The sequence below is a fragment of the Megalobrama amblycephala genome, linkage group LG14 (assembly GCF_018812025.1).
Source record: "Megalobrama amblycephala isolate DHTTF-2021 linkage group LG14, ASM1881202v1, whole genome shotgun sequence".
Lineage (NCBI taxonomy): Eukaryota > Metazoa > Chordata > Actinopteri > Cypriniformes > Xenocyprididae > Megalobrama > Megalobrama amblycephala.
This window is the reverse complement of record NC_063057.1, coordinates 46,627,587-46,641,975: the sequence shown is the minus strand read 5'-3', so window position 1 is coordinate 46,641,975 and position 14,389 is coordinate 46,627,587. Positions and strand designations below refer to the sequence as shown.

At 39.8% G+C, this 14,389-nt stretch overlaps 1 protein-coding gene across 1 annotated transcript; it reads right to left on the bottom strand.

Annotated features, from left to right (window-relative positions):
- Positions 1-5,474: 5,474 nt before the first annotated feature.
- LOC125245914 lies at positions 5,475-6,999 on the bottom strand. The gene is made up of 2 exons (XM_048156742.1): positions 6,254-6,999; positions 5,475-6,172 (listed from the first exon to the last, which is right to left on the bottom strand). The coding sequence occupies exons 1-2, from the start codon at positions 6,436-6,438 to the stop codon at positions 5,686-5,688; spliced, it is 672 nt and encodes a 223-aa protein (XP_048012699.1). The 5' UTR covers positions 6,439-6,999; the 3' UTR covers positions 5,475-5,685.
- Positions 7,000-14,389: the final 7,390 nt, after the last annotated feature.

Sequence of the window (14,389 nt, the reverse complement as noted above, 5' to 3'; positions counted from 1 at the left end):
TGGGTTCAGAAACCATACTTGTATTCAAATGCAAATAATGACACATGTGGTTTACATGTTAAAAAATCTAGTTCATACATGTGTTAGTATTGAAACAAGAGTGAGTATATATTTTCTAATATAAACATAAAAAATAAAAAGTGGACATAAAATGTTCACTTGAGTCTAAAAATATTTGCAAATAGATATGAAGTTGTCTAAAATTACAATCATCCAAGGCCCTGTTTACAGCTGCGTGTTGGTCGATCGGATCACAAGTAGATGAGGCAGACTCATTCCCGTTTACACCTGGGACGTCTTTTATAAAACTTTGCATAACTGAGCTCAGAATTTAGCCCGTGTCCCCGGCTGGGAATTGGAACCAACCAATAGTGACAGAGGGATGCAGAAAACTGGTGAAGTAACTGTTAAGTTGGCTGTGGGTAAATATGCCTCAATCCTCTCGAGCAGATTGGAGAGATTACTTGAATGTGCTCCTCCTGTCACTTAAATTGTGCAATCTCTCGAAATGTAGACATGTGGAGGCTGGCAATTAGCTGAACATGTACTTGTTTAATTACTGACACTTGGCCTACATTTTAAAATTTTTATTTGAATATGGCAACATGACACCTTGATAAAAGTTTGTCTCAGCAGCTTTGCGAATAGGTTTAAAGAGGAAACTCTACCTAACAACTTTTACAGCTATTTAGGAGAACTCTTAGTGATAAGATAAAATGTTTCGTGAATATGGCCCCAGACCATTAATTGTGGTTTGAAACTCTTTATTGTCAGAACATGACAAACACTTCACATTTTTCAATTCTACACTTTTCCACTCATTTTTTCATAAAATAAATATCTTTTGATGAAAAATTAATTTATTAGTTTCTGCATGTGCTCCCACTCAGGTTGGCATAATGAGATTGTTTCTGTCTGCAGGTGTTTTATGCCTCAGAAATATTTTTGTAACAAGAAAACAAAAACAACCCTTGGTTTCTGGTAAAGTTCACAGTTTTTTTTATTTCAGCACCTTGGACAGCAATTCCTGCAACTAATGCTGCATTTGAGACACCTCTGATTTTTTTTCCAGTTGTAATTTTTTCTGACTTACGATTAGCGGACCGTTTTTTTGTTTGTTTGTTTCTTGTTTTCTTGTTATTACAACTTAATTTTCTCATGATCTCGAGATAAGTTGTTTTCACGTGATCACGACTTAATTTTCTTGTGATCTCGACAAAACAAAAGTTGTTTCTCGTGATCATGACTTAAAAGGGTTAGTTCAGACAAAAATAAAATTTCTGTCATTAATTACTCATCCTCATGTTGTTCCACACCCGTAAGACCTTTGTTCACCTTTGGAACACAAGTATTTTTTGATGAAATCCGAGAGGTATATGACTCATCCATAAAAAGCAATATCACCACTTTCAAGGTCCAGAACGGTACTAAAGACATTGTTAAAATAGTCAACATGACTGCAGTGGTTCAACATTAATTTTATGAAGCGATGAGAATACTTTTTGTGTGCAAAAACAAAATAAAAATATTTTATTCAACAATCTCTTCTCTTCCCTGTCATTATCCTTATGCAGTTGATAGAGTAAGCATAGTGAAAGCTTCCGTGTTTACGTCAGAATCCCGGCTCAGTATTGGCCAAAGCTGCACATGTAAGCAGCACGATGCATGTGTGTGATGCTAACGCAGAAGCCGGCCAATAATGAGTCAATAATTATCAACAGAGCATTCACCTCAAGTGCAGGCGGAGTGCCTTCAGAAGGGTGTAATATAATTAGTCTGGTGCAACCTCACATCCAACAAGGTGCATGGAATAAAAAATATGTGGTTTAGGAACAAAAACCAGCAACACTTGTGGCGTGGGGTCAAAAATAAACAAAAAGCTAAGAAACTGGAGCTATGTATCAGAACTTTATTTTGCCAACACGTTTCGGCACACAGGCCTTCGTCAGGGCTAAAAGGTTTCAGGTGTGTAAGGTTTCAGGTTTCAGGTTCCTTTAAGTACAAACAGAAACACAATTCAAACTTACAATGAACCAATGAAAAAATTGCATGAAATAACATCCACCAATCACAAAGCTTATAATAAATAATCATGCATCAACCAATGATCATCAAAGAGAAAATATATATATATATATATAAAATATATATAAAATAATAATAAAATATTGTTATTATTATTATTATTATTATTAATAATAATAAACACATATAAAAAATATACACCTTTATACCAGAATATCAAAATATTTTTATAAGAAATCTTTTAAGACCAATTCCTCATTCATCCCCGTAGGGAACAAACTTTTTAAATAAAAAATCCAAAAAGCCTCCCTTCTTTTTCTAATTAAGTTGATGTTACCTCCTCGTAGTGGAATGTTTATATGCTCAATGCCAAAGTATAAAAAGACATAGGGTGATTAAATTCTTTAAAATGTTTTGCTACTGGTTTTGTTATATCACCTCTTTTGATGGAGCTCTTGTGTTCTGTAATATGATCCCTTAAACAACGTGATGTTTCCCCAACATATATTTGGCAAGGACACTTGATTAAATATATAACATTTTTAGTGTTACATGTGATAAAACTTTTAATATGTTTATTCTTTTTATAGACAGGGTGTTCAAAACATTTAATATTCCTGGTATATTGGCAGTTAATGCAATTACCACATTTAAAATTTCCCAAAGGAATAGTTATAGGTTTATTTGGGGAACATTGGAGCCCTAACAAATTTATCCTTAATATTTCTGGCTCGTTTGTGAGCAATAAGTGGAGGATTACGTTTTATTCTTGTGAAAAATATTTTATTCTTGTCACAAATACGTTTTATTCTTGTGAGTTGACAGAAGGATGCCAGATTATTCTATAACTATTCTAAAATCTTTTAGAGCTACTTGGACTCAACCCCCTTTATTTTTCTAATTTGTTTAAAAGGTAAAATTATATTACATGAATTTTATGTATATGTGTGTGGTTTCCTGCAAAGAAATGTAGAAAATACGGTAGGTTACTGTCACAGTTCCCTTCTGTGCCAAACTCCATATCCCATGATCCTCATTGTTTCCACACCTGCACTCACTTCCTCGTCATCTCCCCATCATTCAGTCCTGCACCTGGACTTGATCATCAGCACTCCCTATATAAGGACTCACTTCCCTGCACTCCTTGTCTGTCATTGTTGTTTAAGTTTGCTTATGGTGTTAGATTGTTATTTTAGACTATGTCAGAACCTATCTTTTGTTTTTCCTGAGTTCATCTTCAGATCTGCATCCACAATGTGCTTCAAGAATGGACGGTGTGCAGCAGACTGCCTAAGTTGTCTAATAAACTTTGTTAACCAGCCTTTGCTCTTGAGTCCTTTCTGCCTCTGACAATTTCTAGACGTTTGGTTTCATGTGTTATATTTTGGACCTAGTAAATTATATTATCAAAGTTTTGAATGACCATACAACTCACTTCTGATAGCGAATTACAATCTTGTGATAGCCAAGGGGATTATTTATAATGAAACCCAATGAAAAACAACAGCAGTGGTCTTCTGAGTGGATTCAAAATATGCCAATGGTGATGGTGGACCTAAGATGAAGAGGGAGACTCTTCCAGTGCTCAGTGAGGACAGCTAAAAAAGCCAGATGTCTTTTAGACTTTAAGTCAGAGCGGGAAACAAAGAGGAGAAGCTGGCTGCACGACCCGAGTGACCCTAGAGGTAGCGTCTTGAGCGTCCACACACATATATTGTGGAGCAAGAACAAGAAGGGCCTTAAAAATGAAAGCACAATCTTTTAATTAAACCTACAACTAAACAGTAGCCAGTGCAAAGTCACCAGCACAGAGGAAATAAGGTCTCTTTTCTTTGTGCCCATTGGAAATCCTGCTGCAAGCGCCTGCACACCTGCTAGGGGTCGCTCCTCGAGTCTTTGAGAGCGATGGACACCTTTGCTCCACCGTCCAGGGGAATTGGCTCAAATGGTAGAGCGCTCACTTAGCATAGGAAGGGGCCCAATCTTTACGCCCGCACGCAAGCGAAAAAGACGCAGAAAACCGGAATACGCCGGCAAATTTCCCTTGCAACAATATTCGTACTATATTCCTGTGCATTATGGGGGAGTTTTAGTTACATGTGAAACAAGTCACTGTCCGCGTCCTGGGCTCGAACCCATGAATCTGCGCGACAAAGTATCCAAGGACGTGCTGTCATCTGTCTAGTACATGTGTATTGTTAGGTATCCAATCAAGTGCTTAAAATGATAAATATTAATCAATATAATATGTAATAGATAACTAAATCTATGACATATAATTATATTGATTGATATTTATTATTTTGTGTATATTATTTTAGCAGCATATTTCATGTTTATGGTAAAGAAAATGAATAAAAATGTTTCTTCAAAGATGTGTTTTTTGTCTGGGATATGATGTATCAAATCAAAAGACACTTCAATTGTAAAATGTTTCATTAAAATTAATACACACAAATATTGAAATGAGTACACAAACACATTAGATAATTTTAAAAGTTTTTGAATATATCAATGTTTTTTTTTTTTTTTTTTTTACAATATATTGCTTATTTAAGGACTGAGAAAGCAAAAAAACTTCTTAAGCTTTGTTTAGTCATGCTGTCTGTAAATAACAGATATTATATTATTCTTATGCTTACATGTGCAATTAAAACAGATAATGTGAAAAAAATAATGAATGATTCTCCTTCAAATAATAAACATATATCTTACAGGTTTTCAAAATAAGAATTTTAATAACTATATGCAAACACACACAATATATACAGACAGGACAATATGAAAGGGTGGGCCCATGTAATATATACAAATATGTACAGAACAATATGAAAGGGTGGGCCCCTGTAATATATACAAATATGTACAGGACAATATGAAAGGGTGGGTCCATGTAATATATACAATATGTACAGGACAATATGAAAGGGTGGGCCCATGTAATATATACAAATATGTACAGGACAATATGAAAGGGTGGGTCCATGTAATATATACAAATATGTACAGGACAATATGAAAGGGTGGGCCCATGTAATATATACAATATGTACAGGACAATATGAAAGGGTGGGCCCATGTAATATATACAATATGTACAGGACAATATGAAAGGGTGGGCCCCTGTAATATATACAATATGTACAGGACAATATGAAAGGGTGGGCCCCTGTAATATATACAATATGTACAGGACAATATGAAAGGGTGGGCCCCTGTAATATATACAATATGTACAGGACAATATGAAAGGGTGGGCCCCTGTAATATATACAATATGTACAGGACCAGCAACATTGAACAATGGATGTCTATCAAGCTAAAGATTGCAAATATTTACAAACACTAAGAAAATGGTAAGTATTTACAATTATTTACAATAGACGCATTATATTATTAATTAGATAGATTGGTCTGTACAACTCTTGTGGTAGATATAATAAATTATTTACATAGTATAATATACAGTATTTACAGGCAGGGGGTGAGTGTCCACCTCTGCACTATGGCAGTGGGTTTCCTGGCTTCTTGTGCTGGCGCTGTTCTGCCAGCCACTCCTCTAGAGATTTTCCACCGGAGGAATGCGGGCAAAAAGTGGCATTTCCATAGCGGCTGTGGCCAAAATCCTTTGTTTTGGGTTGCCCACATTTACTGCATGTATTAAATGCATGTACCACGAACATATTTTCTTTTGTTGGTTCCAGTGGCCTCCTCTTTAGCCCTGCGCCGCCTGTTTCTCTGTGTAAAGCGAGACACAGACACAGGGGCAATGGGAGCAGCAACAACTGGACCTGCAGGGGACACAACTGCAGAAGTACCTGCACCAGATCCCATCACAAGTGGGTTCACAATTAAGAACCCTGACAATGGCTCGAGAGCAGGTAGTGTAGGAGGAGCCGCTGGTGCAGGAGTGATAGGGCGCACTGCTGTGACACTACCAGGTCGTCTGCCTGGCCGCAGGTGAGGAGCCTGTCCCTCCCTGTTTGTAGGGAGCACAAACTCATGCTGTGGCCCAGATGTTGTGGGAGCCTCCTCTAACCTCTCCTGGGCAGGAGGGAGCTGTGTGGTGGCTACAGGGATGCGGTCCTCTGCAGCCAGGCCTTGTGTAAGAACACTCATCTCCTGGGTGTTCTGCCGCCGTTGAAACCTGCACAGACATAATTTATATTACAGTTATAATATATGACACTAATCCTTTAATACAAGGTTTTACATCTACTGTGCCTACCACTGAATGAGTGTCCTTTGGTTGAGCTCAAAAAGCTGGATTGACGTGTCATCCATCAGTGGTCGACTGCTCAGCACCAGTTCTCTGATGTGATGGTAGTCTGCCAAGATTTTGGTCCATCGAGGAATGCGGACACCAGCCTTCTTACTCGGGGACTTATGGACTTCACACAGCTTGATGCACATGGCCTCGACCAAGCGGCTGGTGTTGGGCCACTGAGCTGGCCCGCCTGGATGGCCGATCAAGCACCTCTTCACACTCTCCACCCCTGGGGTCACTCTGGTGCCTTTAGGGGCCTTGAAGCGGCCCTGTGTGAGCTTGGCCTGATGTCTGGGCTGATACTGAATCCTGGCCTTGTCTCCAGCAGCAAGAGCACTCCAGAGGCGGATGATCTCTCTCACCTGCTGCTCATCCAAGTAAGGGGCTTGACGGAGGTCCACCAAATATCCAGCCAAATTCTGAACTTTGTCCCAGCCAGCAACACCATCGGGCCCAAGAACTGGTGCCTATAAAATGTATTCATTAATATATACAAAATGTCATAATTTAGAGCATAAAATATTCTGATTAAGCTATACTAACTTGAGCCTGGTCTGTTGCACTGCTCCCTGTAGATGGTGCAGGGCCAGATGATGCAGCCAGCTGGTCTGGAGCCTGAGGTGGCTGTTGTGACAGCCCTGAGACTGTGACAGGAGGAGGAGGAGGCTGCCCATCTCCATCACGAGATGTGGATGGCTGAGGTGAGAGGGATGGTGTTGCAGGAGTCTGAAGGGGAGAGGCCTGAGGTGGACTGGTCCAGGGAGAGCTGGAGGAGTCATCCTCTGTCAACACTGGCACTGTGATGTCCTCAGTGTCTTCATTCATTGGAATTCATTGTGAAGGTGGACATTCTGGTGGTGATTGTAAGAATGATGCATGTTGATATCAAATGTGTCTTGCCTATTTTTTCTTAAAGGACGTCCGATGTTTCGCTTTCATTTTTGGAAGAGAAACATTGGACACATATCATGATGATAGGCTACGTTTAATTTATTTAATTTTAAAGCGCTGTTTTTTAAACGTCTAGTTAAGCTATAATGTAGCCTATTTGTTATTTGTCTAAAAGCGAATAAAAACAGTTTGATTCGTTCTGCATGACCAGAAAGGTTATTTTTTTCTCATGTTTTAGAGCTCCGATGTGTCCTCCTTACAGGCCTCTTATAATGAAATTATAATAATAATAAAAAAATCATGATTTATTTGGAAAAATAAGTAATTACTAATGTTATTTGTGAATTTTATGTTTCATTTATTTTGATAATGGACAGGCTGCGATGTCAAGCAGTGCTATTGACGTGCGCTTGAGGCGCCGGCGTGCACTTCAACTGTTTCCTTACACCAGTGAAAACAACTAAAAATAAAAATTTTTGGTCATACATAAACTGTAAAAAAAAAAGTTTAATCATATGTGTACACTCGAAATAAAAACAAAACATTTTGTTTTTTGTAAAATAAAGAAAACAGAGGGCTGTTTCATAAAAGATGCTAAGAAAAGCGAGGATTAAACTCCAAAACCTGACTTGAATTAACCTAACAAATGAGTTTGGGCTAAAACGGTTTCATAAAAGGTAATTGAAGTTCACGCAGTCCCGCTAATTCGATCCAGGTTCACCTAGTCAAGATAATTTAGCGTGCACGCTTTTCTTAAGCAGCCCTAGAGGTCGATCATGGATCAAATCGATCCACCATAGGAAACGGCATACATGTTATGCTATTTTATGCGTTTGAGACATGGTGTTTTCCTCAGTGCATAACTTACTTTTCACAAGTTTATTCTCCATCTGTAAATGTTAGAAAGTCATGCAAATATTTCCATTTTGAGGCTAAACTTGAACTTCACATTGAACGAGCGCTGCGCGCATGCGCGCTAAACAGACGGGACGCAATAGAAGCGCAGTAATTCTAAAATTTCGCTAAAATATTTGATGTTGGACATTAAATGTGCCTTATGTACACTTTCAAGTAAGTGTATTTTTATGATAGTAACTGTAAATGGACTATTGTAATGGGGTAAATCAATATACTTGTCTACCCCATATAATCAATATATGGGGTAGACAATTACTGAGTTTAGATTCATCTTACCAATTAAAATTTAGTCTGTGCATATTAATTTTAATTTTGTGATTTTAATTTCTGCTCTTCTAATAACCATAAAGAGTACTACTGTCAAACAAAACCAGAGAGAAATGTATTCATATATTTTAAAACAATCTAATTAAATATTGGGCACAAAACATTTAGCCAGTAAGAAAGGAAAACCTATAATATATAATATATATATAATATAATATAAAATTCAGGTTGATTAGGACACTTTTTCCCAGTCTTTTCAATAGCAAAAAGTGTCCTAATCAACCTGAATTCCATATATGAGACCAGAGTATAGATTAAATATGGGCCTTGGAAAAGGCTAGCTGACTTTATTGTGCTTTGACTACAGTGGGTAGTTTCAGTGTGGACAACAACCATGCATGTCACTTCAGCAGGCTGCATCTTACTCTGTCACTCTTCTCATAGCTTTTGCTGGCTCTGAAACACTCACTTGGTATTTCTCCTGCTCTTTGTCTAGCAAAAAAATCACTCATCACTTAATGAAAGCTTACAAATGAAGGCCTGATTGTTTCAGGGGTCACAGGTTTATTGATTTTGAATTTCTGTGTTACTTTTGCTATATTTTCACACTTAAAACAATGATTTGGTAATCCTCTTGTATTCTTCTGTGCTAAGAAATAAGTCTCCTGACAGTTCTCTCCCAAGTGCTTCCATTGTTGTCAGTATTAAGTCTGAGAATGATTCAGTGGGCTATATAACACTTAATTTTTAAGAAATTACTTCTCTTTAAATGTTTTGTTTCTCATCATACTTACCTTTTAATAAAATATTAAAATAATAAAAATGTCTTAAACTTACACCAATATATATTTTTATTTAGCACAATTTAGTAAATGTGTGTATATATATATATATATATATATATATATATACACACATAATAATATACACATAATACACACACACACACTATATATATATATATATATATATATATATATATATATATATATATATATATATGTTAATAAAGTCAAATAATTGTATGTGAGAGAGTCAGTTGTAATATCATTGCGTTCCTATTGGTCAGTGTTAGAGGAGCTCAGCTTAGCCTGGTTGTTAGCCTGCTCCGGAGCAGGCTAGCTGCAAAGTGTAAATCTCCATAGTAACTTAATGTAGATTAATTTAGCCTCCCTTCATGCAACCGAGTCAGGGCTAAATTCAGCCAGGATAACTGGAAAATCCCAGCTTAATCCCTTATCTTGCTTTTGTGCAATACCCCCCTGGTAGGCCTACCACTTTCTTCCGTCTTAGTTTTCTTTTGAACGTGTTTGTGTGGAGAGCGCCGCAAAAAATAAATTAAAACAGCATATGGCTTCAGTTTTTTTTCTTTCGTTTTGTTAATCTGTTAATTGTTTATGTGAATATATTTTGTGTATTTATTCGTTATATTTAGGCTATATGAGTTTTTGCTGCAGGTGCGTGATGTGAATCCTCCTTTTCTGTTGTTTGCGCGTGTAAAACGAAACCACTGGAAAACAAATGTGGTTATTTTTAACGAGTTATAGACATTTAGGCTATCCATTCTAATTTAATTTAGCCTTTTCATTTTAATTTAATAATCTTGTCGGTTTAAACAGAAATGTAGCCTATATTATTAGCGTCGCGGGTATAGGCCTAGGTTGATGTCAATACACGAATCCAATATAGTCTGTTACACGCACATGCGTGACAAAAATGTGTTCACTGGAATGTTTTAAAAATAAAAATACATCAATATCGTCATATCGCCCAGCCCTATTTAGTACTGGTAATAATATTTATTGTTTGAATTTGATTCTTGCCTGTGTAAACCCCAGGAGGGTGATAGCGCTCATCCAAGGGCTTCCCCAGAACCCTGCGGCTGAGCTGGTCCACAGCCTCCCTCAGAGCACTACCATAGCTCCTCAGAGTGGATTGCCCCTTTACTGCCTCCTCCATTCGGTCTTCATTCCACCGCATCAGGCCTTCCAGGAGGTAGGCCTGAAAGTGGGCATCGCTGGCACTGGTGCCTATCATTTCAACAATAAATAATTAATGTACAATTTGTTTGCCAAAGAAAATGGCTTGAGTACTTTTGCGATTTACCGGAGAAGTGATAACCCACCTGGGATGAAGCGGTTTAAGTGGAGGTGGAACGACTCCAGGGAGGTAGAGCCACGCGCGCACCGATAACAGCAGAGCTCCACACTGCCCTTCTTCAGTGTGCCCGTCTTGATATACAGAGGGAAGGCCTCTGGGTCCTGAATACAGGCAATGTGTCTCTGCTGGTCTTTCCAGATTTGCTGGATGCGCTCATGGTCTAGCAGTGGAACTCCCAGGGTGTCCTTTCCTCCCTCACTGTCAAACTGATCAATGAGCGCCTTGATCAGTCTGGTGGTCTCCTCCACTCCCCTGGTCCTCCTCCGGCAGTGCAACGCCAACTCCCTCCTGCTGATCCGCGCACACAGTGCCTTTTCTGATAGCAGGCCCATCTGTCTCGCCAGTAGCTCACCCTGCTTAGCCAGCCGAAGAGCAGCAACATCCTCAGCATCCCATTCAAAAATGCACCTGGAGAGACGTGCCATAAAGATGCCATAGAGTGGATGAGCCTCCGTGGTGACTCCCGCCGCGAACCGCCGCATGAAGTGCCAGATGTCAAGGCGCACTTGGAGCTCATTCCACTCTGAAAACATGGCCTTGACCTGTGACTGGCCATATGGGCTGCAGCAGTCTCGGTCCACGTACATGATAGCCGGTGGTGCTACTCCAGCCTGCCTGTAGCGCTTCATGAGCCCTGCTGCCATGGGCCACAGTCCGTGACCCTCTGCGGCTGTGAGCACGGACACCAGGACTTGGCCATGCTCATTGCCCACATTTGTACTCCAGGCAGCAGTGTTAGCTGCAGCACCAGCAAGTTTTTTGGTAACCTGTGAGGTAAAATAAATGTAACATAAGCTGTATGCACATTCACAACAATCATTAAAATAAATAACTCTATCTTACTTTTTTTGTAGAGTCCATCTTGAGGACAGAACCAAAAACAGATGTTATTTTGGCCTTGATCTCATCCTAGCCGCATCAGCACATCCCTGGCATACACTGCCAACAGCCACTTGGGCTTAGGGAGGGCAGGTAAGGGTGGTGGCTCTGCGAACACAGGAGGGGGGATGACGGTGGACCTGGTGAAGGGTTCACAGGCAGTCAGGTACTGCAGCACACGCTGTGTCCACGCCTGCCACGCTGTGCTCCTCACTCAGCTTTTTATAAAGTACTGAGTCAGTGCACTGTTGCCCAGGGTCCTCTCCCTCATCATCCTGAGCACCCGGTAGTCACAGGAGTACCTACAGAGAGTACAATAATGCCACTAAATGTCATGAATTACTCAAAATATTTTAGTATATAAATGTATACATAAGTGAAGCAATAAAATATATTCCAAATATATGTGTATCTTCTACTTTCATTATACAGGGTAGCTCAAGGTTTTGTCTTGTGAAAGTTAAGACCTTTTTAAGACTTATTAATGCCACTTAGAATCAAATTTAATGCCAAGATTGCCGGCAAAAGGCCAATATTCTGTATAAATTGTATAAAATCAGTATTAAAGTCTAGTACAGGTGAAATAACTGCATTAAAAATCTCAAAACGCATTTCAAAAACTTACAAAATAAAAGCACTTTCAAGTGGGTGACAAGATATTTCGTAAAACCTCTATTGATAAAATTTGTTGCTAAGTAAATTCGCAAAATTCACATCCAACTCTCAAAAAACACAGACTTCTCTGTTGTTACTTACAAAGTAATGATCTATAATATGTTTTTGACAAGTATAAGACTGAAAAACTGGACTTAGATGTCCTAATTTGACAATTTATGACCTAGATGAACAAAATTTAAAACCTGTTTATACAATTTAATACTTTTAAGACCTTGGGGCTGCCCTGTTATAAATGTGTAATACCTGTATGTCAGCAAAGCAGGGAACTGACAGCGATGCCCCATATCCAGCTGTCCCAGGAATGTCTTCAGACCAGGCAGGATACTTCTTTTTGCACCGCTTGCACTCCAGGTACTCTGTGGCGAGGTCATACCACCCATCTATGTCCAGGACCTTGCGCACAGTGCGGTAGAGGCCAGCAGCAGTCAGTTTGTGGATTACTGCAGGCCGGCTGGACACAGACAAGTGGAATGGACCACATCTTCAGTGGCATCCAAAGAAAAAGAGGGCGGCAGAAAAAGAGGTCAGGAGAGGCAGGAGGCTGGGCGTGGATGAGCGGTGGCTGGGGAGGATACCACCAGAGCTTCAGCTGTGGGACCAGGTCTGGCTTTCCTGTTTTGGCACTGGTTCTGAACAGAGTCTTCCTGATCCAGTCCTGTTGGAAAATGCGGAAGGTGCTCGTTCCAGTGGGACAGGGAGCTCAGCTGGCGGCTGGAACACTGGCTCAGGTCTCCACATGGCTGGAGGTGTAGGGGCAGGAGCCTCTGAGGCAAAAGTGGCTGGAGCTTATAAAGAAAAAACATACAATTAGTTTTAGTTATTTAAAGATTGTCACTGCTGTCTTAGTAATGAGCTACAACTACAACCCACCCACCCAGCACTGATGGACAGCTACTACAGTTACTACAATTAGTACAAAATGTTTACTGCATGATTAATAGTTAGCCATAATGGTGAAATGAGTTATACTGGTGTTATGAAGCAAGAGGTAAATATCAGCAGCTTTTTCAGCATGATTACCATTAAATCAAATATAGAGAGGAAAGTGAGATGGGATTAATATGAGTATAAAGCAAAGCAGCCCCAAGACACATAATCTGCTGTGAGCCCCACTAATAACTACAAGCATTTCAGTCACCACACTTACACCAGGGGGAGAGCAAGGGATGTGGGATGTTTAGGAGAGAGGAGAATGAGCGTTAGTCTGCGATTATAACAAAAATAGCAAGTAAACATAGTTTACATACACCTTTACATTTCCTTATTGTTTTGAAGAGGTGCACTCAAAGAATGCATGTTGCTCGAGACTTGATATGTGACATTTCTCTGTACAGTAAAATAAAAAAAAAACATTTGGACATAAACACAGAATTTATATTATCACAGATCTGTTATTTGAAATATCTGTTTAGTATAACACACCTTTAGGAAGTTGCTCTTCAGCTTGGGAGGCAACAGTTACCATCTCCAGATCATCATCCTCCACAAAGAAGTCACCTGCAGCTGTGTCTGTAAAATAACATTAAACATTAACATTAAACACACACACAAGCACATGTTAACAATACACCTGTACGCAGTGAAGCATGTACTCACCAGAGAGACACCAGAGCTGTCTCCGGGCTGCAGGTTTTGATGGTGAGGGAAAACGTGGGACCGCAGCTGATGTTGAGAAAGGTATATTTTAGATTAATTAGCAAAAACCGCTTTCTTTTTTTTTCTTTTTCTTACATACAGTTCACTCTAGTACTTACGAGGTTTAACTGGAGACATCAGTTTTTTTGCCAGCAGTGAACCAGACAGAGGTTTTCCAATGAGCCAACAGGCCCTTCACAGTGGTACTCAGGTGTACCCCAGTCTGTGTGGCAGCAGGTGGAGGCACTGACAGTGAGGCAGTGGTGTCAGGCTCTTTTAGTGCAGCTGAAGCCTGCCTTTTCTGCACATAGGCCTTGAAGATGGCCATGTTGGTGTTGGGCCTGGCTTTTGCCTTCTTCAAGTAGGTGATGAGGGCCTGGGCCTCCTTGCTTTGGTCCTCATACACCTCCTTCATAGACCTCCCCCGGAAGTCTCCAAACTCCACCATTAGACACCCCTGGTCTCCAGTCTCCCGAGCCGCTGCCATCATGCCCTGTTTCTTTTTGTACACCTCAACCTCTTCCCCTATCTCCTTGATCTGGGAGGTGTACCTGAGGAACAGATGTTTGTTTGAAGAGAGCGGGTTGTCCCTCTCCTCCTCCCCAGCAATGCTGACGACCAGGTACACAGCATACCCCAGTGAGTTCTCCAGCAGCCACCGGAACCGCT